The sequence below is a fragment of the Gracilinanus agilis genome, chromosome 1 (genome assembly GCF_016433145.1).
Source record: "Gracilinanus agilis isolate LMUSP501 chromosome 1, AgileGrace, whole genome shotgun sequence".
Lineage (NCBI taxonomy): Eukaryota > Metazoa > Chordata > Mammalia > Didelphimorphia > Didelphidae > Gracilinanus > Gracilinanus agilis.
In genome coordinates this window covers 4,732,210-4,755,510 of record NC_058130.1, presented here as the reverse complement: position 1 = coordinate 4,755,510, position 23,301 = coordinate 4,732,210, and the positions used below count along the sequence as shown (strand labels likewise).

Here is a 23,301-nt window from a genome sequence, read left to right as displayed (position 1 = left end):
GTTGGAACGCAGATTTCTCCCAGCTCCAGGATTCTAGCAATGACACGCTGGATGAATATGGGTACTGGCTAGGTGGCTTTAGGAAGACCATCAGGAGGCTGTTGGGAAACCAGAGTCAGAAGGAAAAGCAGATTAAGACTGAGATGTTGTGCTATGGGAAAGAATAAAACCTGCAAAGTGGTTCTGAGAGATAAGGGAAAGAAGAGGATCAGGGAGAACTCCCAGACTTCTCCCATCAAGATACAGGCAGTTATACTTGGTGCTGGTGCTACAAAGAAAAGCAAAGACTAGTCCTGCCCTCTAGGAGCTCAGAGTCCAGAGGGGGAGACAATATGTTGCTTTACTTGGGAATTAGGAGGAGAATACAGATTACTAAAAGGAAGTGGAGCTTCCCATATTGGATATGGGTAACTTTTAAAAGAAGCAACAAGAGGGAGAAAAACATGGAGAGATGACAGCTTAGATTAGGAAGGACAAAAGAAACTAGAGTTGTCATGGTATGGTGAAGGGGGTACTGAGGCTGCTGTACCCCAAATCTTGGGCAGATAGCCCGCACTCTTGGATGTTCTCGGCAATTGAAGCATCTGGAAATGGGACCTTACCAAATTGGGAAGTGTGTGTATGTGTTTAATGTGAAAGAAAGAGGCAGACAGACACAGAAACATGCGTGGAGACAGAGCTAGGAGAGAAATAGAGAGACAGAGGAGAAAGAGACAGGGAGAAGTACAGAGAGAAAGGAAGAGACGGAGTGGGAGAAGAGACAGAATGAAACACACAGTGACAAAGAGTTGGTGAAAGAGAGAAAGACAGATAGTCACACATAAACAGGCAGGAGGCAGAGAGAGAAACAGAAGCAAGCAGACCGAGACAGGAAAGAGAGAGAGAGAATCAAAGGGGAGATATAGAAAGAGTCAAGGAGGTAGGGAGGAGGAGGAGGAGGAGGGAGGTGAGGAAAGATTTAATGGAAAACATCAGGCACCTGGACTAGAGGAAAATTCCTCAGCTCAATGACAGCCATATAAATTTAGTGTAAGTGGAAAGTTATTGAGCCTGTGGGTTATCGAGGGAAATTTTTAGCTCAATACAAACATGCAAATCTATCACAATGATTCCTCGATAATGTACAAAGGAATTCTTAAAAATAATCTTCCCACGTAAGGCACACAATTGCTCCTGAAATGGGGAGAGCCATTTGTCACTTCTTTTGGTCTCTGGTGCATTTTCCTGGACACGAGATAACCAAACTTCCCAGCTCCTGATGAAAGCAGCTCCTGCCTGGCCCCTTTCCATTGGCCCAGGAGCACAGCCTCCCCTGAGCTCTGTGCAGCTCCTGGGCTCCTAAGGCTCCATCCTCTAGAAGAGGTGGGGTGGAGCAATGCACAAAGCTTCTGCTTCCCTGCTCAACCAGAGGGAAAAGAGAGCAGGAATGAGCCCTGCCCACCTGCATCTGGGTGCCTGCCTGCTGCCACTGGCCACACCTGGTTACCTGCTCCTAATCTTACTTAGTGTCTTCCTTCTATTGCAGAGTAAGATCTGGAAGGCAGGAACTATTATGTTTTTATCTTTTCATCCTCATCATCCAGCATAGTGCCTGGCACATAGTAGGTGCCTAATAAGTGCTTGCTACAAGATCGATTGGCTGAAAGAATCCAAGCCTCCTCCTCCTCTTCCTTCTCTTCCTCCAAGGACAGGCAATATCTGAGCAGAGGACATTGAGAGGTCCTCTATATTTAGAGCAGGACAGGCCTTAAAGGCCACTCAGCCCAACCTCTTCCTCTTCCAGGAGAAAACCTGAGGTCCATAGAGGTGACTTCACTTGGCTACGGTCACCCAGCTAGTCAAGTGTGAGAGCTGGGACTAAAGAATGGTTCCTCTGTTCCCCCTTGGCATCTCCTCTCAAGTCATGCTGCCTTTCCAAAGCCAGGAGCTCTCATTTAGAATATTCTTATGGCCCCCTTTCCAAGGAAGCACTCAGCTTTGAATCAAGGGTCCAGAATGAATGGAAAGTCGCCCAATCAGCTGAACTGATTGGCACCCTCATTTTGAATTGAGGAGGTCCTACTCCACCATGACAGAAGCTCCTGCAACCCCTGAGCCATTCAGGGCCCCTCTCTCCAGGGACCCAGTGTCCTAGCTGGAATGAGGTAAGGGAGGGACAGTTCTTTTCCCCCTCTCTGTCATTCAGACTGGTGGAAGGTATCAGGAATGCCAAGGAGGCAGGCTGGTAGCAGTTGTGAGTGTGCTTGTAGGCAGATGGGAATGGGACCAGTGAAGCGTGGTCTTGTAGGAAGTCAACTCCCCATGGGAGCAAGGGAGCAAGAAGAGGGATTAGCATTAATGAGGACTAAGGATACCTCCTCTTCTGTGACAGGAACAGAGAAGAGAGCGCGTAATGATGCTGAGAATTGAGGACCAGGGGAGAGGGCCTGAGGGAGCTCATGTCAGCTCATCTCAAGCTGCTCAGTGAGGGGAGTTTTCTAGAAAGAATGAGGAAAGTAATGATATGGTATAGACATACAGGGCATATGTAATTATATAAAACACCATGCTTTGGTAGTCAGGAGACGTGTGTTCACACACCAGCTATACCAGTAATGGGCTGTGAGGTCTTAAATGCATTGTTTTGCCTCTCAGAGCCTCAGTTTTCCCATCTGTGAAATCAGAAAGTGGGCATCTCCCATCCCTTCCAGACCAGTTTACACTTCTGTGACTGAAGTAGAGATGATAAATCAATCAGTCAGTCAGTCAGTCAATCCACAAGCATTTTCTTTCCTTGGCTTCCTTCAGGACTCAGTTCCCATTCCACCTTCTGCAGGAGACCTCTCCCGCTCCCCTACTGCTGCTCATGCCTCCCCAACAGCTGACCTCCCTTCTTCTCTGTCTCTACTGTGTCTGTGCCCACCTATTTCAGACTGTCTCCCCCTGAGGGCACCGCTGTCTTTTGCCTTCCTCTGCATTGCCACTCTCTGTGGCACAGTGCCTGGCAAATAGCAAGTACTTGAAGCCCCTGGAATTCTCATTCACCGAATGACCAAATTAGGCTCCTCCTGGATGCCAGGCACTTGCTGCTCCTGGTGCTGCAGGGGATGAATCTTTCACCTACTGCAAATTATAAAGAGAATCTGCCAAGGCCCAGACTCCTGGGTCAAAGGGGCTTCCCACAAGCATGTATTGATTTCAGAGAACTCGGCTGTTGTCTTTGGCCTTTCCAGGCTGATTACTCATGACGCCCCTCTACACGCTGTTTCTCATGCACCATATTCTGTTTACTACCTCCATACCTTTTCCTCAGCTCTTCCTCCTCCCAGGATGCACTCTCTCTGTTTCCTTCCAATCTCAGATCACCTCCAAATTCCTTTTAATCCAACGTGTCTAATTTTTGTCTTTGTATTCCTATTGCCTCTCACAGGGCATGGCACATGGTAGACATTTAATAAATGATTTTTCAGTGAGTAATTGGACTAAGACCTAGAAAACAAACACACAGACACCCCCTTGATTCTGGTCTCAAGGGAACAAATCCACCGCCATCGAGAACCACATGCCAGCTACTCTTGGGAACATAAAGCTAAAAAATGGAAAAGCTGTGCCAGCCCAGGAATAGCTCCTGTAATGTCTAAGGGAAATATGAGACACCCAGGAAAGACGATGATTCTTCCTTCACTGAGTTCAGAGGGGCTGACCCTGCAACCAGGAAATCAGAGCTCAAATCTTGCTTCACATCTCTACTGGCATTTCTACAAGACATTTCCCTTCTCTAGGCCCATAGAACAGGGATAACAGCACTGACCTTACCAGGTTATTGTGGAGAAGGAAGAGATCAGATATGGAAAGTGCTTTAGAAACCTGGGATAATGGTCAATGATGATGATGATACTGATGTCTAACCTCCCATTTTATAGATGAGAAAACCAAGGCCTGGGGAAGGGACACTTGGGTAGTAAGAGTAGGAGAGTCAGCATATAAAAACAAGTCTTTAATCTCCAAGTAAAAATCTTCTGGGTCGAAGTGGTTATCTCCCAACAGATCAAGGTTGTCTCCATTGTCCACCTCTGTAAAGGAAAAGGAAATAGGTTGTCCTGTGCCAATCAGGGCAGAATAGTCTCATAGTCGCTGTGGCAAGCTTCTTTCCAGAGTCCTCCTTAATAGACTGATCCTTCACCTGGAAGATGGTCACCTACCCAAGAGTCAGTGTGGCTTCAGAGAGGGCCAAGAAATGGTCAATGTGGTGTTTGCTGCCCAGGAGAAATGCCAGGAGCAGAACAGAGGCCATCCACACATTCATCCACCTGACCAAGGCCTTTGATACCATCCGTCATGAGAGAAGTTCATCAGGATTGCATGCCAGATTCATGATGGCATGCTTGCATGGTTTCTGGATAAGGGACGATGCTCTTGGGCTTTTCCAGTTCCCAGCAGAGTGAAACAAGGCTATGGGCTTCCTCCCGTGCTTTTTAGCACAAAGTTTTCAGCAATGTTGCCAGACACCTTGAACAAGGATGAAAATGGCAGCAAGGTCAGCTACCCCACTGAGGGCAAATGACTTAACTCGGAAGGGCTACAAGCCAGGACTAAAGCGGAGGGCCAGGTGGGGCGCCACTTTCTCTTCCCAGATGACCGTACACTCGATGCAGCCTCTGCGGCAGGTGCAGCAGAGCATAGATGGATGCTCTGCCGCTTGTGCTGACTCTGGCCTGACAATCAACACCAGGAATACCTTCCGAGTTCCTCTTGGTCTGATCAGCCACAACCAGACACACCATATACTGACCCCGATGCTGCGATGTCATTTTGGTCCTCTTTGAGTACAAAGGACAAAAGCCAACTTGGCTCTTTTCATTAGGCTTCACTTCCTTCCCCTCGGTTCAGGGACCATCTGTTAAGTGCCTGCTGTGTGCAACTTGCTACTCCCTGAGCGATGGAGACCTTCATCCTGGGAGCACAGAGTAACTAGAGAGTGAGGATGACTTTGATATCCTGATCCATCCACAAACACCCCCTATGTTCGAGGCGCTGTGCTAAGCCCTGGGGTTCTGCTGGGCCCATTAAATAACTTTCCCAAAGATCTCCGGACACCTCATATACTATTTTAGTTTCCAGACCTCAGTCCAGGGTTGTGTAAAGCTCTGCCTGCACAAATCCCTGAGATGCCCTCCTCCATGCTAAAGGAAGTCTGAAGAGATTAGATGGAGTTGTGAATTCCCCTTTGGCTCATTTCTTCTCTTCAAAGAGGTTTTCAGTGTTATCCCCACAGGGAGGGATTCCAGGCAGTGCTTTTGATCAGTAGCAGCAGCCCCAAACCCTATGGGTAACTCTTAATTAGTGAGAGCTCGAATGCTTTAAATTCCAAAGTTTCTCCATCTCTGTTGAAGAAACCCTAGAGAGATATTTATTTACATCAAGGGCAGCGAAGGGCCCATGAAGTTTTCTTGGGGTTGGAAATCATTCTGGAAACGTTTTCTGGCCAGAATGTGAATGTATTTCTTGACAAAATTCAGAAAAGGCTAAAAGCAGAGAAAAACGTTTTGGAGAGTAAGGAAGTTTATCTCCAGCTGGATACAGCTTTACATTCTGTCCTCACCCCACATGGTTGATAGGGCGGCCAGAAGAGAGTTTCCAAGAATGACTGGAGGGCAGTTTGGTCCCCTGGTAGGTTAGTCAGAAGCTCCTTGTGAACAGGGGTGCTTTCATTTCCATCTGTGTAGTCTCCTCAGTTCCCAGAACCCTGTCTGGCACATGGCAAGCCCTTGATAAATGTTTGGCGAATGAATGCATTAGAAGCTACCAATTAGTAGGACATGTGACCAACAATAGCTCACAAACTCCTACATTCCATTCCCCTCCCCAAAGGGTGGGCAAGCTGCCCACTGGCAAGATGTGGCTCTGGCTTGTAGGTCTCCGGCTTTCATCCCACAGCCCTGTCCCCTCCTCCCAGAAGTCCCAAGGGTTTGCTCATCAGAGGCACGGAGGAAACCTGACTTTTGGACTTGATGCAGGAAAAGGTGAAGAGGAATGGAAATCCCCACACCAGGGAGCCCCAGATCCAGGCTGTGGCCTGTTGCCTCCAGCACCTGTGACTTGCTCCTTTCTATGCCTCTAAGCCCCTTTCTGCTCTAGAAACACATTGCCCTGCCTAGCATTCCTGTTTTATTTTTTATTTTTTATTTAATATTTTATTTTTTTAGAAAAATTTTCCGTGGTTCTTGTTTTTACTTTCCCCTTCACCCCACTTTAACCTCCCCCCCATATCCAACTTGCATTTCCACTGGTTTTAACTTGTGTGATCAATCAAGACTTATTTACATATTATTGATAATTGCATTGGTGTGGTCGCTTAGTGTCACATCCCCAACCATGTCCGCATCAACCCATGTGTTCAAGCGGTTGTTTTATTTCTGTGTTTCCACTCCTGAAGTTCTTCCTCTGAATGTGGGTAGCATATTTTCCATAAATCCCTCAGAATTGTCCTGGGTCATTGCATCGCTGCTAGTACAAAAGTCGATTACATTAGATTTACCACAGTGTATCAGTCTCTGTGTACAATGTTCTCCTGATTCTGCTCCTTTCACTCTGCATCACTTCCTGGAGGTCTTTCCAGTTCACATGGAATTCCTCCAGTTTGTTATTCCTTTGAGCACAATAGTATTCCATCACCAGCAGATACCACAATTTGTTCAGCCATTCCCCAATTGAAGGGCATCCTTTTTCCCCCCAGTTTTTTTGCCACCACAAAAAGCGCAGCTATAAATATTTTTGTACAAGTCTGCTTATCTATGATCTCTTTGGGGTCCAAACCCAGCAGTGGTATGGCTGGATCAAAGGGCAGGCAGTCTTTTAGAGCTCTTTGGGCATAGTTCCAAATTGCCATCCAGAATGGTTAGATCAGTTCACAACTCCACCAGCATTGCATTAATGTCCCAATTTGGCCACATCCCCTCCAACATTCATTACTCTCCACTTCTATCATTTTAGCTAATCTGCTAGGTGTGAGGTGATACCTCAGAGTTGTTTTGATTTGCATTTCTCTAATTATTAGAAATTTAGAACACTTTCTCATGTGCTTATTAATAGTTTTGATTTCTTTATCTGAAAATTGCCTATTCATGTCCCTTGCCCATTTATCGACTGGGGAATGGCTTGATTTTTTATGCAATTGATTTAGCTCCTTATATATTTGAGTAATTAGACCTCTGTCAGAATTTTTTGTTATAAAGATTTTTCCCAGTTTGTTGTTTCCCTTCTGATTTTGGTTGCATTGTTTTTGTTTGTACAAAAACTTTTTAATTTAATATAATCAAAATTATTTATTTTACATTTTGTAATTTTTTCTAACTCTTGCTTGGTTTTAAAATTTTCCCTTTCCCATAGATCTGACATGTATACTATTCTATATTCAGCTAATTTTCTTATAGTTTCCTTCTTTATATTCAAGTCATTCACCCATTCTGAATTTATCTTGGTGTAGGGTGTGAGAAGTTGATCTAAACCTAATCTCTTCCATATTGTTTTCCAATTTTCCCAACAGTTTTTGTCAAATAGTGGGTTTTTGTCCCAAAAGTTGGGCTCTTTGGGTTTATAGCATTCCTGTTTTAGGCAAAAACTTCCCAGTGGGAAGGTTGACTGAATACCCAGGGGTCATTTGAGCATCAGGCCCAGGGTCAGCTGAGAGCTGGGGAGGGGTGTCACCTAGAAAGTTAGAGAGGAATGAGTAGCATACAGCCCCAGTACAATGAACGCTGCCCATTGTCCAGGACTAGCAGCCCCTTTTACTATAAATCTAGCCCCCACACCCAGCCCTCAGCCCAACAGCCATCAGAACTGACCCACCTGACCCCTCACCAAGACCTCTGTCCTCCCATCCCTCACTGTACTGTGTTCCTTTGAAGCCTTGCTCTATTGTTAAAACCAATAGCAAAAAAAGAGGAAAGACAGGAAAGAAGCTCAGGAAAATGAACTGACTCATCAACCAAGCTTAACAATGGATGCTCTGTTCATAGTCCCTTGTCTCTGAAAAGATATCTTCCTGAGGAGCTCACCAACTACCACACGGTCTTCTCTTCAACTCAAAGCCTGCCTTCAGAGATGGGACCTTCCATCCTCTCCAACAGCCAAGTATTCTAGTTTAGCAATTCCTTCAATTCCCATCACCTATATCTCTGGTCTACTTCAGCCACCCATAGATGGGCCCATCTAAAACTCTCAACTTCAAGATCATGAAATCTGAACTTCTTTTGTCTGAGCATAATCCCTACTCCTTCCAGCTCCCCTTCTCCCTTATTCCTCTTCCTAAATCCATTCTTGGCTCTTGTTGTAACCTTCAGTCCCCGATTTCTTCTCTGGCCTCACTTTCTTCTATTCATGTCTTGCCTCCTGGTAGCAGGTTACTCACCCAGGAGTCTCTGCCCCCTTGTCTATGATTCTTGTCTTTCTAACCCTTGACCCAGGGCCAACAGCATGTGTCTTGTATTAAGCCTCCAAGATATTCTTGGCCTAATTGTGTTCAACTGCTCTCTTTTCTATCGTTCTTAACCTATTGCTAATAATGGAATGAAGAAAGGAGAGAGATTGGTTGGGCTATGAAGGAGACATATAGTCAAATCAATAGAAATTATTTTTGAAAAAGAACTGATGTGTCTCCAGGCATCTCCCTGTTGTTTTGCTTTTATTCCTGGGCAGATGGTCTCCACAGTAGACCTTGTGACCCTTTCCATGACTTGAACCATGCTTATGCCAAGCTTGGTTCTGCTGGAAACCTCCCACTGCTCTTCAAAACAATTAATGCTTAACTCTTGGTAGATCATTACTCTCCAAAACATATCCCTGGTGACGTAAGGGAGGCAGACAATTGGCATGTCCTCCTCCTAAGCTCAGCTATAATCCCAGCACTGCCAGAGACTCGGAACCCATTCTTAACCATCTTGTCCCAGTGTTGTCCTGATCCCGAAGGATTCAGAACTAGCACTGTTTTGCTAGGTGAAGGACAGAAGCCTTTAAGTGAAGGAAGCCTGCTAACATGTCACCAGGGATTGAAGACCCCGATTTGTGCTAACCCAATTGCAGGGGAAAGCTAGGACCCCTCAGTGCTGGAGGTGCCAGTGTGAGCTGATGGCTCTGCCATTCCAAGCTTTCTCAGAGCTCCTAGAGTTTCCCCAGTGGTGATACTGGCTGGGGAGTATCCTGGAAGAACAATAATCATGGCGTGCCCAGAAGGGGGCTGTCTCCCAGAGCAGGTGAGTAGAACCTTAATGTCTATCTCTGTGTGGGCATCCATGTGTTGGCAGGCTTGGGGAAATGTGACACATTTGTACATCTCTCTGCCACTTTCAGTTATCTATTTCGAAAGACTCCATTCCAGCCATGGTTCCCAAATGTAGTCAATGTAGGGTGGACCTGCCTGTATGGAATATATATGGAGTGTGTGCCTGCATTTATTTCTGGGTTAGCCCCTCAGATACAAGGGAGTTCCACCCTCTGATCCAATCATATTTGTATCCAAGTTCAAGAGAAACGCATCAAGAGGCACGCTGTCCCAGCTAGTCAGAGACCCTCCTCTAGGTCTTTAGGCATCCCATGCCCATCAGGACACCTTTCCTCATTCTCACTGAGAGATTGGCCCATTCCTTGTTCATCCATACATCTCCTGGCTACCTCGTGCTACTTGGTGTAACCTAGGCTGCATATTTACATCCATCTTCAACTTAACCCTGGCAATTGGCTCTGACCACCTGCTCTCTGTAGCGTTACCAAGAATCTCCAAAAGCTAAGTTTATGGGCTTTTTCTCAGTCCTCACCTTCCTGGACCTTCCTAGAGTTTTCAGTGGTTCTGTTTGCTCCCCTTTCTGTCTGAACACTCTCCTTCCTTGGCTTCCATGACACCATCTGCTTGAGGTTCCCCTTCTGCCTGTCTGACCATTGTTTCTCTGTCTTCTTTCCTGGATCACCTTCATCTCGTTCCTCCTAAGCTGGGGCTGTCCTCTACTGCTCTATCCTTGCCTCTTCTCTCTTTACATATATCTCTGTTCTGCCATGATTTCTCTATGCAGAGATCCCAAATTCGTATGTCCAGCTCTAGGCTCTATTCTGAGCTCCAACTGCTTGCCAGTCAGCTCTGGATGTCTTTTAGACATCTCCAACTCAGGGCAACTAAATCAGAAATCATTCCTTTTCCCTTTATCCGGACACTCCTCCAAGCCTTTCTATTTCTGTTGAGGGCCCCATCATAAAAGCTGCCTTCAGGTGGGTCAACCAGATAAATGAGTGACAAGGAAATGATTTGAACCCAAACCTCTTCAATCTAAGTTCTGTGTTCTATCCACTCCCCCATGCTATCCACTCACCTTGGCCATTCTGGAATGGTGTGACACTTGTACAAGAAATGCATGTCCTTGGAAGAAACATGGAAAATTAAATGAAAGTGGCCAGGAGCTCTGAGTAATGAGGTCTCCTTGCACCCCTCTATGCCAAAGCAATCGCTATTCCAAACAAGGGGTCAGTCTAACTAGAAGGGAGTCTAGGGACAAAGTGCAATCCTTAGCCAGGTCTCTGGCCATGGATTCTACGGGTTATAACATAAATAATTCATTTTTAAATTCAGTATGCGAGTTAATGGACAATGGCAAGTGACAAACGGGTTCTCTTTCTTGAGTCAAGCATGGTAGTGGGAGCTTGGATGCCCCCATGCTGCTACACCTGTTTCTCTCCATGATCCTTTCAGCCTGTCTTCCTCATGTGTAAAATTGGGAAGATGATATCTATCTACGTATCTATGTATCTACATATCTATGTATTCATGTATCTATCCATCTATGTAACTATCTATCAATCTATGTATCTACCAATCTATGTATCCATCCATCTATCTGACTGTCTGTCTGTCTGTTCTGTCTATCTTTCTATCCCCATAAAGCAGTTTGGAGGTAGAGGTGATAATAACTTACATTTACATTTTCCTGGGGTAGGGAAAGATGGAGTAGGTCGTGGTAGGGGAAATGCTCTGGCTCTGGAGTCAAAAGGCCCTTTCTTCCTACCTTGGACTTGGACCTCTTCCATCCTCAGTTTCTCCATCTGTACAATGAGAGTGTTGGACTTGATGACCTCTAAGGTGCCTTCTACCTCTAAATCTATGCAGACACACATCAAACTAAATAGAAATAGACAAAATCTCTGGACAAAAGATGACCAGTGTGAGTTGTTAGAGAAACAGAACTGACAAGACTTAACAACTGATTGTCTCGAGCTGGTTGGGACTTCAGGGACCATCTAGGCTACACTTCTCTCATTTTATAGATGGGAAAACTGAAGCCAAGGAAGGGTGAGTGACTTGCTCAAGGCTACCCAGGTAATAATTCTCAGAGGTGGGATCAATACCTTGATACCAAGGAAGAATGAAAACTGGAGAATGGCTTCCCCTCCATTTACCTCAAGTTACCCATTTGTAAAATGAGGGAGACAAAGTTGATGACCCCTAAAGTCTATCACAGATTCAAACCCAATAGCCATGGTGGGCCTTTTTAGCCTTGCCATTACCTCTTTCCAGGCAAGGCTAGATTTATAGCATCTTAGAATCCTGAGATCTTGATGAGAACTTAGATACCCTCAAACCCAGCTCCCTTGTTTTTACTTCATCCAAAGTTACACAGAGAATTCATTGCTGACTATAATTAAGCCTCTGCCTCTCCCCCACCAATACCCAACCTCTTGCTCTTCTTGATTCCTGTGAAGAAGGTTCCACAGCCATCCACAGGGATGCCTTCTGGTTGCTGAATGCCCTTCTATTTCAAAAGGTCAGCGCTGACCCAAGGCCCTCTAATTCTGCCTTCTTGAATGAAGTCAAGGCAGATGGTGAAGAACAATCTAATATGCAGCTGAATAGAATTCATGGAGAAGCTGGTTGCCATCTTACCCAACAATCCCAGGGAAGGCTTGAAGATTTACTTGTTATGTTGGATAGTCCTTGACTGTGAGAAATGAAGAAGATCTTTCCATGTTTGAGAGTGTTTATGGCACGGCTGCTAACCCAGCAACTCAGCATCATGGAATCATAAGGACCAAATTTGGCTCCCCAAAAGAAAGATGAAAAGCCACCTCTTGCTCCTCTTTTGCAGAGGTTGGGGGTCCACAGTTGGGCCTTTTCCAATGTGTGGGTTGGTTTTTCTGACCTTTTTTTCTCTGTGACTCTTGTGTGGAGCATGGACCCTGACCCCTTTGTTTTAGAAGTGTCTCATCCCTGGTTAAGGTGTTTGTCAATGGCTAACTCATGCATGAGCTTGGATATCCGTCTCCTCCGCAGATGAAACAACAGATATAATTACCATGTGACTGGACAGAAAGTGGATCAGCATCTAGCCTAGATCTGTTTTGGAAGAGGCATCAGGCATCAGCCAATCTAACCCAGTCGTTTATAGAGAAAGGAATTGAGGCCCAGAGAGGGAATGAGATTTGCTCAAGGTCACCCAGAGAGGGATGAAGAACTGCAGAGCACCTTCCTCTCAATGGCCCCAGGAGGTGAAGGTGGGCAATGTATATGTGACTGACCCCATTTTGCGGGTGAGGAAACTGAGGCCCACTGAGAAAAAGAGTTTTGACCAACATCATCTGGGTAGTAAGTTTGAAAGTTCAGAATGGAACCCCAGTGCCCTGTACCCTTCTCACCACTGTGCCTGCCTCTAGATACAGGACAATGAGTAGCCCATCCCATGCATACATGGGTAGGTCATATGTTGGGCTCATTTGGACAGCCCGTCGCCTTTCTTAAGGTTCAGTGAGTTCTTGCCATTTGCTTGTTTTAAAGAAATATTGATACGTGAATGTATTGGTGGGTCAGGAGAAAGTAGCATTTTATGACGGGGGTCACAGGTCCTCCCAGAGTTCACGGAGGGTTGGCCCCAGGACACCGACATGTTCTGATAGGCTTCCTTGCTGAGGGCCACACTTCCCTCCACACTGTCACCAGCAGCAGCCTCCTTCAGGCTCTCAAAGCTGTGTACCCCTCTCCTGCAGCCCCCCTGCTTCCCCAGCCCATGCAGCTAATGCTTCTCACCCACATCTTGGGGCCATTGCAGGAGAATGCTCTTTTGCTGCCTCTGTCCCAGGGCTGCTGCAGAGACAGAACCAAAGAGGGTCCCTGTCCCCAAGGAGCTCATGCTCTAGAAGGGAAGGCAATGAGGAAGCAGAGGAGTATGCACAAGGAGTTTCAGGGAGGAGGGAGCATTCAGGGATGGCTTCATGGAAGAGGTGAGACCTGAGCTGAGCCCAAGGAGAGAAGAAAAAGATACAAGTGTGTGTAGATACACACACACCCACAATGGATATATGTGTGTGTACTATGTATCCTGTAGGTGTGCACTGTATGATACAATGGCATATACACTATATTACAGAATCTGTGTGAGTGTATACTGTTCAAAAGCTTTATTGTTGACTTCTGACTTGACATCAGAGTCACTGCTATAAAGACCTCCCCTCCCCTCCCTCCCAGTGCTCTTGGAATCTACCTCATAAATGAGAGAACAGTGAAGCAAACAGCAGCAAAGTGAGCCCTCCCTGCACAGTGCATCTCACATTCTGCCCCAGGCATCCCCCACCTCTCAGTGAAAAGGTGAATTTGATTTTCAAGGGAATTTGGCCACGCTGTTCAGGCCAGTTGTCATGAAATTTGATTTTCTCAAAAGGGAAGAATAGACATCAGGGGAAAAAATGTCAATTTCATGATGCTCAATGGCGCCCCCCATTCTCAGGCCTTCCCTCTGGTGCCCCTTGTGAAGCGGCTCAGCGGGTCCTGGACACTGCCCTGTGCAACCATGAGACCCAGCCCAGCCCTCAAGACCTAGGAAGTGAGCGAGCTGTCTGTGAGGACTGGCACGGGGACTGAGGCAAGAGACAGTGAGGCCAAAGTAAGGTAATATAGCAAAGCTTTAATAGAGGAAAGAAGTGGCAAGGGAGAGTCTGAAGCCAGGAGAGGGGGCTGCGGGGTCGTATTCGGGTGAGGGAATCATAAGATATTATAGCTTTCAGGGGTAATACAGCTTGGGTCGCCTCTACTGGTTGTCTCTGGGGCAGGTGAACTACTTGGATTAACTTCATTGGATGTCCCTGAAAGGGGTGGGATATTGTTAGCAACCATTTTGTTAGCTTCTTGTTGCCTAGCTGGGGTCTGTTTGTTTCCTCTTGCCTAGCTTTGGTCTCCAGGTTTATTAATAAGTCAATAAGCAATTGTTTTTCTCAGATTTTTTTCCCAATTCCATCCATTTTCTTTTTTTCTTTTTCTTTTGAATATTTTCCCATAGTTACATGTTTCATGTTCTTCCCCCTCCCCCAAACTCCCCTAACCCCCCTTAGCCAAAGCACAATTCCACTGGGTTTTACCTGTATCATTGATTAAGACCTAATTCCATATCATTGATTATTGGATTGGAGTTATCATTTGGTGTCTACATCCCCAATGATATCCCCATCAGCCCATGTGTTCAAGCAGTTGTTTTTCTTCTGTGTTTCTCCTCCCACAGTTCTTCCTCTGAATGTGGATAGTGTTCTTTCTCGTAAGTCCCTCAGCCTTGCTCTGGATTCTTGCATTGCTGTTAGTAGAGACGTCAGTTATGTTCAATTGTACCACAGTGTATCCGTCTCTATGTACAATGATCTGGCTCTGCTCCTTTCACTCTGCATCACTTCCTGGAGGTCATTCCAGGAATTCCTCCTGTTCTTTATTCCTTTAAGCACAATAGTATTCCATCACCAACAGATACCACAATTTGTTCAACCATTCCCCCATCAAAGGACATTCTCTCATTTTCCAATTTTTTGTCACTACTAAGAGTGCAGTTGTAAATTATTTTGTCTAAGTCTTTTTCCTTATTATCTCTTTGTAGTATAAACCAAGCAGTGCTATGGCTGGATCAAAAGGCAGATAGTCTTTTAAAGCCCTTTGAGCATAGTTCCAAATTGCCATCCAGAATGGTTGGATCATTCACAACTCCACCAGCAATGCATTAATGTCCCCATTTTGCCACATCCCCTCCAACGTTCATTACTCTCCCCTTCTATCATTTTAGCCAATCTGCTAGATGTGAAGTGATACCTCAGAGTTGTTTTGATTTGCATTTCTCTAATTATTAGAGATTTAGAGCACTTTCTCATGTGCTTATTGATAGTTTTTATTTCTTTATCTGAAAATTGCCTATTCATGTCCTTTGCCCATTTATCAATTGGGGAATGGCTTGATTTTTTGTACAATTGATTTAGCTCCTTATATATTTGAGTAATTAGACCTTTGTCTGAGTTTTTTTGTTAAAAAAAAAGATTTTTTTGTTAAAAAAAAAGATTTTTCCCAATTTGTTGCTTCCCTTTTAATTTTGGTAGCATTGGTTTTGTCTGTACAAAATCTTTTTAGTTTAATGTTATCAAAATTATTTATTTTACATTTTGTAATGTTTTCTAACTCTTGCTTGGTTTTAAAATCTTTCTTTTCCCAGAGATCTGACAAGTATACTAGTCTGTGCTCAGCTAATTTACTTATAGTTTCCTTCTTTATATTCAAGTCATTCACTCATTCTGAGTTTATCTTGGTATAGGGTATCCAGTTCCATTCATTTTCTACCATTCCAGGTTCCAAATTCTCTCCCTCCCAACCTCCCTTTCCCCGTTCCTCAGATGGAAGCAATTTGGTATAGGTTCTACATGTATTCATATCATTCAGCAAGCATTTATTGTGCCAGATGTTATAGAGGGTACTGAGGAGCCCTAAATGGGATTGCTGAGGTCCCTACTCTCCAGGGGCTCACAGTCCATCCAAAAGAGAATACACATAACACAGAAAAGTTAAGAGAAGACTATATTGTGGTGGCCATCATGAGAAAAAGAGGCTTTGTGGGAGCTTGGGACTGCCCTGCCTATTGAGATCAGAAAGTAGGACTGGGGTCACTTCTCTCAGTCTGGGCCCTATAATGAGAAAGCATTAGCAGCTGAGGGAGGAGATCCCTCACTACTTGAGGCATCTCAATCAGAATTTCTCCCTACCTGTTGGCCCCTGGGATATCAAGTCCCCTCCCCTCCTGATAAATGGGGAGATGTGGGGTTGGGGTGGGAGGCTATTCAACTGGGCTTCATGCTTTCCTACCCACAATTCCATTGCCTTGATTCATCCCATACCTTCCTGAGAGGTTGAGGAAACAAAGTGAGCAGCTGAGTAGAAACAGAAGCATTTATTAATAATGATGAGGTTTCTATGTAGACATGGATTATACAAATATGGGTGTCTCTACACAAGATCTGGACTTGTGACAGTAGCCTGGTAGGGAATTCCGGAATGAGCAAACTCCCTCCATCAACACAAGCCAGGATGTTTTTTGCAACTTCTGATCAGAAAGAGTGGCTTAGAGTGACTTGTCAGGGGTCATATGGTCAGTGAGGGTAGGAGGCAAGACTGGAACCCAGGTCCTCCTGGTCTCCAGGTCAGCTCTCTTCTCTGCCTAGTACACTGTGGAGGGTGTAGGTGTGTGTGCTGTGGGAGGGAGGGGAAGTGGGTCATGATTTGGAGGACTATTATTTCTATATATATGTGTATATATATATATATGTATATATATATACACATATGCTCATATGTGTGTAACAATTCTAAAAGCTGATATTTCAATAGCACTTTAAGATCTGCAAATGTTTTAACCACATTATCATCTCATTTGATCCTCCCAACAACCTTGTGAGAGAGGTACTATTAGCAAATCATTTTATGTATGAAGAAACTGAGCCTGAGAAAAGTTAAGTGACTTGCCCAGGGTCACATAGTTAACAAGTGTCTGAGATTAGATTCAAACTCCAGCTCTCAACCCATAGGGCCAAACTGCTGCTCCTGATGAGTACTTGATCAGGACCTGGGATTCCTCTAGGATAGGTAACTGTTGGGATAGAGACTCCCTCCACTGATTCCTATACATATAGACATCCTTTCATCTACATACGTAGAGGTATGTATGCAGAATATATACATAGACATAATTATCTTTTTAAATGTATGTTGGGAAAGAGATTAACAAAATGGGAAATGACCTCTTTGGACTAAGATATTTCTAGCTGCGCTTTTTCTGGTGGCAAAGAATTGGAAACTAAAGGGGTGTCCTTCATTTGGAGAATGACTGTAATGGTGATGGAATGTCTATGATGGTGATGGAATACTATTATGTGCTGTAAGGAATGATGAACAGGATGATTTCAGAAAGAGCTTGAAAGACTTCCATAAACTGATGCAGAGTAATATAAGCAGAACCAGGAGAACATTGTACACAGTAACTGAAATATCATGGGACGAACAAATGTGAGAGATTTTGCTACTCTCATGATACAATGATCCAGAACAATTCAAAGGATCTTAAGACAAAGAATGCTCTCTGCCTCCAGAGAAAGAACTGTTGGGAGTAGGAATGCAGATGAAAGCACATGATTTATCACTTCTTTATTTGGATATGTGATTGTTAATTTTATAAAATTATTCACTTATGAAAATGAATAATATGGAAATAGGTTTTGGGTGATAATACATGTATAACCCAGACTGAATTGCTTGTCAGCTCCAGGATGGGGGAAGAAAGAAGAGAGAGAGACAATTTGGATCATATAAGTTTGGGAAACTGCTGTGGAAATTTATTATTCCATGTAATTGGTAAAAAAAATCAAATAAATTTTATGTTGGGAGCCTACTATAATCAGTAGTTAATCTCTAGAACTGGTATTAAAAAAAAGATGATTGAATCCTTCCCTCATCCCCAAATAGTTTTAACTAGGGTAGTGCAGCTAGGGCTTTGCCTTAGGGCACTGAATTTGAGGGACACCAAATTTAAAGGACCCTGGCAACACTGTTAGTGCTTTAGCAGCATAGATGTAGTAGGTTTTAATACTGTACCTATTGACCATCTACAAACAATAAACCAGATGATGGTGTCAGATGAGCTCTTTCCCCATCAAATGCTACTCCTATCTTCCCACTAGCCCACTATGCAGCAGCCTTCCTAGAAGCTGTCTTGTGTTGTGTCCTATGGTCTCTGTCTCTCCCTCATTGACAATTCTTAGCACCCCACTTTTGCCCCCAACTCCAAGGGAGAGTATACTCTAGGCAAACTGCCCTGGAAGTGGTTCCTCCAAGTTACCAGCTTGGGAAAAGGCTATCAGGACTTGCCCCATACCTGATTAGGGTTCTGCTAGCATATGTGGGTTCATGTAACCCCCAAAATCCTAGAACAATGCCCTCAAGAAGAGATTTAACTGCTTTGTCTCTGGTAAATCAGAACACAGTCAATATGTAGATGTCCTCTGAGATGTCCTGAAACTGGAGAGCTAATTTAACAAGGAAACCTTTCTGGTGCTCCGGGGCAGGGGAGCCAAGGATATAATCATGGTATGGCGGCCAAGGATCTCCAGTCTCTGAAAGCATCTCCCCAGAAGGAGGCCTCTGCCTCATTGTTGCTTTGCAAAAAGTGTGGGAATTCCCCTGGGTGACTGTAGCCTCAGACATAGCCCAGGTCCAGCTGCAGGAAGTTGGGCAAATGCAGCCAACACTGACATTGTCCCCAATTCCCTTCTTCCAACAGACTTTGAAAACTATCACCAATGATGAGGCTGCCCAGGGTCAAGGAAGCCGGAGACTGATCAGCTTCTCTCTATCAGGTATGGTTTGCTAATGAGGGGCCATTTGTGCTTAGAGTAGGAAAGTCCCGTGGCTTCCAGGAGTCCCACACTTCTGTCCCAGGCAGGCTGCTGACTCTCTGCGGGCCTTCAGACAAGTCAGCAAACCATTCGGGGACTCTGGAGCACTCTCCTCGGGAAGCAGCAGGAGCCTCATTCCTTGGAACATCAATTGGGATGACAGCGAGGGAAGTGGTTTCTTTCTAGAAGGAAAGACAACCTTTGGGCCATTCCCCAGTTCGGGATGGAGGGGTGGGGATGCGGGCCACCAGTAACATCTGAGAGGTGGTGCCCGAAGTTACAGTTCATTTCATGCACAAAAAACGTCAAGAGGTGTATGCGACCAGCCAGCACTGGGGGCTACCTGCTGGCTCCTCCTCTCCTCCTCCTCCCAGCCCATTGACTTTGTAAGGGCAAATGTTGATGACTCAGACCACAGGAGGCCAAATGAGGAAAAGAAGGAAAAAGTGGGAAATCATTAAACCAGAACTTGTGGAGTGAAATGATCCCAGAATCATTGAGACTTGGCTGTGGTGACTTCAAGCATGACCAACATGTCAATAGACACACTTGATGCATCCTGGTGTGTTTGGAGGATTTTAAAAACACGTCCTAATTATTCTTTGCAGCAGGTCCTGGAGGAGGGGAGGAAGGGAGTGGAGAGGAGAGAGAGAGAAAGAAAGCAGTGGAGAAGAGGGAAGGGAGGAAAGGGGAGGAAGAGACAGTCATTTATTACCTCTATGTTCCAGAACCTGCATCAGTTACCTACTGATGATGGACTCTGGTACCTTTCCCCTTCTTGTCCCATTCCTTACTAATCAACCAATCAGTTAATCAATCAACCAGCATGATTAGCTCCTACTCTGGCCCAGGACCTGTGCACATGGGTGCTGAGACTCCAAAGACAAAAATGAGGCTCCCTCTGTCTTTACACTCCCAATCCAGATGGGTGGTATAGGAAGTGATGCTGGATTTCCAGTCAAGAGGGCCTGGGTTCCAAACCTACCTAGAGCATTTTCTGGTGTGACTCTGGACAAGTCATTTTCTTGGTTTCCTCATTCATAAAATGAAGGGGTTGGGCTCCATTGCCTCTGAGGTCCCTTCCATCTCTAAACCTAGAATCCTATGATCTTTCATGGACCATTTCAGGCCCTGCCTCATCCCAGAAGCCTTACCTGGTTCCTTTAACCCATCATGATCTTTCCATGTTCTGAACGACTATGCCATTAACGTTCATTCCCCTTCATCCTCACTTGGGAATTGCTACCTTCTCACGTTCTCCAGTTGGGGCAGATGAATGTCTTGTTTTTATACTTAGATGGTAACTCCTTGAAGGCGAGGGCAGCGTCTTCTGATCACAGTGACAATCCTGAGATCTGTAGAGTTTCCCAGGCCTTTTTATGTACATTAACTCCTTTGGGTGTCACCACCTTGTGAGTCAGGTCTGCCAAATGTTATTAGCTCATCCCCATAGTCCAAATGAAGACACTGAGGCTCAAGTGCTTTCTCCGATAATAATAGGGGAAATCTAGAGCCGACACACGGGTCTTCTAATTCTGGTGGCATATCCTTGTCATGGCACCCCAGAGGCATTTTACCTTCTTTCTTCTGTCCCAGTTCTCGACACACAAGAGATGACTTGCACTGGGAGGCAAAGTCACCTCTGGAGTCTCCTCAACCTGTTCTCCCAGAAGCAGAGTGTTCACTGGGTCCCCAGGAGCCTGCCATTGTGAAGCCTGGAGGACGTACTTTTGTCTCTTATTTTCTGAATGCCTTGTGATCATTCTGGCTATGTGGTCATTGAGGACCCTGTAAGGACCATTTTGGAAGCATCAACACTTGGGATCCACTTTAAGGTCCTCCCTAGAGCAAAGAGCCAAGCTAGCCATATAGAAAACAGGAAAAGCCATGCTTCCTTTAGGACGGGGATGTCAGTGGTGGGTGGCCCTGGCTCATCTAAGGCATCTGGCTTTCCTTGTCTGCACCTGTGTGCAGAAGTGTGCCCGATCCTCTAAAGAGGTGAATTCTAAGTCATCTTAGCTCTCTGGGGCCACCCAGCCTCCCCAGAGCAAATGCCCTTCACAGCCCCATTTTGTTACTGCATTTTTTGTGGCTGTAGTCAAATATTCCATGCAGGGATACATCAGGGGAATTTTTTTGCTCCTGAGGCAGCATGAACCATACTCCAGGCCTAGTTCTGCCTGCCTTGGGGCCAGTTCCAGGGCTACTGTGGGCCCCTCCAGAGCAGCTCTTTCTTTGGCTAAAAGACCGCGAGGGCCTGGAGTACCTTTCAATGCTGCTGCAATGGCTCTGATATGCTTCCTCAAAAACAGACTGGCCTAAATAATGGTAAATTCCTCTCTGTGAGGCCATCGCTCTGTTTTGTTCAAAGCCCCAAGCCCGCCGAGAGTCTAGGCTTAGCCATACTTCCGCCATGTTCTCATGGCACCTTCCCCGATGGCCTGTTCACTCCACTAATTCTCCTCTGTTTTCTGTTACTGTTCTTTGATGATGGGCCTGTTGAGCAGGTGTCTGGCTGACATTGCCTTGGCAGGAAGCCAGATTGAGAAAGACAGGGGAAGGCTCTGCAGGTTGGCTCTAAGGAGGACTTCGGGGGAAGTTCTTAGGTTGTTAGCGATCGGCAGTAAAGATGAAGGAAGATCCTGAAGTCCCCTTCCCTGGGGAGCTCTGAGAGCTGAATAACTGAGCAAGATTGTTTCACATCATCCCATCTGACAGGGGAGGAAGATCAGCCAGAAGATCCCTCATGTGCCTTCTAGAGCTCTGGAATTCCACTGGCAAGGACAAAACACTTACAGGGAAGGCAGTGCAACTCAGAGTTTAGACATTCAGAGAGAGAGGCTAATGACATGGGTTCAATGGGAGCCCCAGAAACAACTGTGCCCCTAGAGTTCTAGAGAGAACTGAGTAAGGTTGTTCAAGAACTCAACGGGCTCCAGCAGAGGCCATTTCAAGAAGGTGATGTCTAATAGGCTGAAATGTAGTCTTACATTTGGCCTAAAAAATATCATTGTCGTCATGTGAGCTAATGCAAAGTAGGGTAAACAGAGGTAGGAAAGCAACATACACTAAGACTCCAACAATAGAAATGGGAAGCACAGCAGCCACAAAAACAGTGAAAAGGGAGTGTGGCCTGTGAAATGATAACAAGCCTGAAGACAAGAGAGGAGAACATACCTCTCAGCCACAACCACTGCTTTGTAGAAGTGGGGGACCATAGCTGCGGAACATGCCATAGAATACTCTTAGTTGGGCTAATTTTTCCCCTCTTTTGTTATTCTTGTTAGAAGGGATGGCTCAAAAGCTGGAAATGTCTGGGGATCTTTCAGGCCAATCCCTTATTTGGCAGATGAGAAAACTGAGCCTCTGCAGGCCTGGCTGACTGTCTCCGTTAAGTCAGTGGCCAATTGAGAGGAGTAGCAGAGGCAGTGAATGGATTTAGAAAGCTCCAATTTGAATCATGCTGGAAGGAGCCCTCATGATCTCACGCATATCACACAGATATCTCTGGGTCCCAATTTCTGCATCTCTAAAATTAAGGCCATTGGACAAGATGACCCCAAGGACTCTTCCCAACTCTCAGTTCTATTATCTAAGCCCTGTCTTAAACCCCATGTCACCAGAAGGACCAAAAACCAACTTAACTAAAGCAACAAAGCCCCTGAGGGACAGACAGGAGGCAGCATGTACCAGGAAACCCTCCATCCTTATTCTGGTTTAGGGCTGCTGACTCCTAGCCCACTGTTGATAAACTGAGGGAAACAGAACTGTGGACCCAATCAAAGAGGCCCTTTTGGCTGCCTTACTTATTATTACTTATTAGATGCCTTAGGCTATAAGGGAGCTGTCTGGACATTCTCCAGGAAGTGGTCATTGGTATTAAGAGACATGGCTATCTGATGAATGTCAATGGTCAAGGTCTCAGGTTTTGAACTGGGAGGATATCTGCAGACATCTGCCCTTGTAATTTCTATTTCACAATAAACCAAATCTCTACCTGAAAAAACAAAAGAGAGAGACATGGCTGAGAAACCATCCCCCAGGCTTGAGTTGACTGTGTCTAGAGTTATCAAGGGTGGAAAGATCAGTGATTTGTCTTTGTGTAGAGAAAGGAAATGAGTCACAAGAGTCACAAGAGAGGGTGCTAAGAGAAGGGAGGTTTAGAGAGGGATGTAATTGTATGGAAACAGAGAGAACCTAAGTCAGAGGAAGTAGCTGGTGGCATGCATCAGGGGTGAATTCTTCATGGGTGAGCTTTGGGTCCAATCTCTCAAGGGTTGGGTTTGCCCCTAGAGTGGGCATTAGGGATGTGAGGCTTGGAGCCATTTGCTGGCTGCACTCTCCAGCCAGAATGTCTAGCCAGTAAGTCTGCATGTGGTGAGCATCCAGGTGACCTCCTGCAGGTTGATTCAGATACTGAGGATCCAGTAATGATGGAATACAGGCAGAGATGCTAATCTAGGTGATAAATTTCCACATAGGAAAGAAAGAAAGAAAGAAAAAGAAAGAAGGAAAGAAAGAAAGAAAGAAAGAAAGAAAGAAAGAAAGAAAGAAAGAAAGAAAGAAAGAAAGAAAGAAAGAAAGAAAGAAAGAAAGAAAGAAAGA

The 23,301-nt window shown here is 45.3% G+C and overlaps 1 protein-coding gene across 1 annotated transcript in view; it reads left to right on the top strand.

Annotated features, from left to right (window-relative positions):
- The window catches only part of HECW1 (HECT, C2 and WW domain containing E3 ubiquitin protein ligase 1), a 161,360-nt gene that overhangs the window by 52,738 nt on the left and 85,321 nt on the right, over positions 1–23,301 (top strand). The window contains exon 4 of the mRNA XM_044675362.1: positions 18,582–18,657. Within this exon, the coding sequence (XP_044531297.1) occupies positions 18,582–18,657 (76 nt within the window). The remainder of the gene's footprint in view (positions 1–18,581; positions 18,658–23,301) is intronic.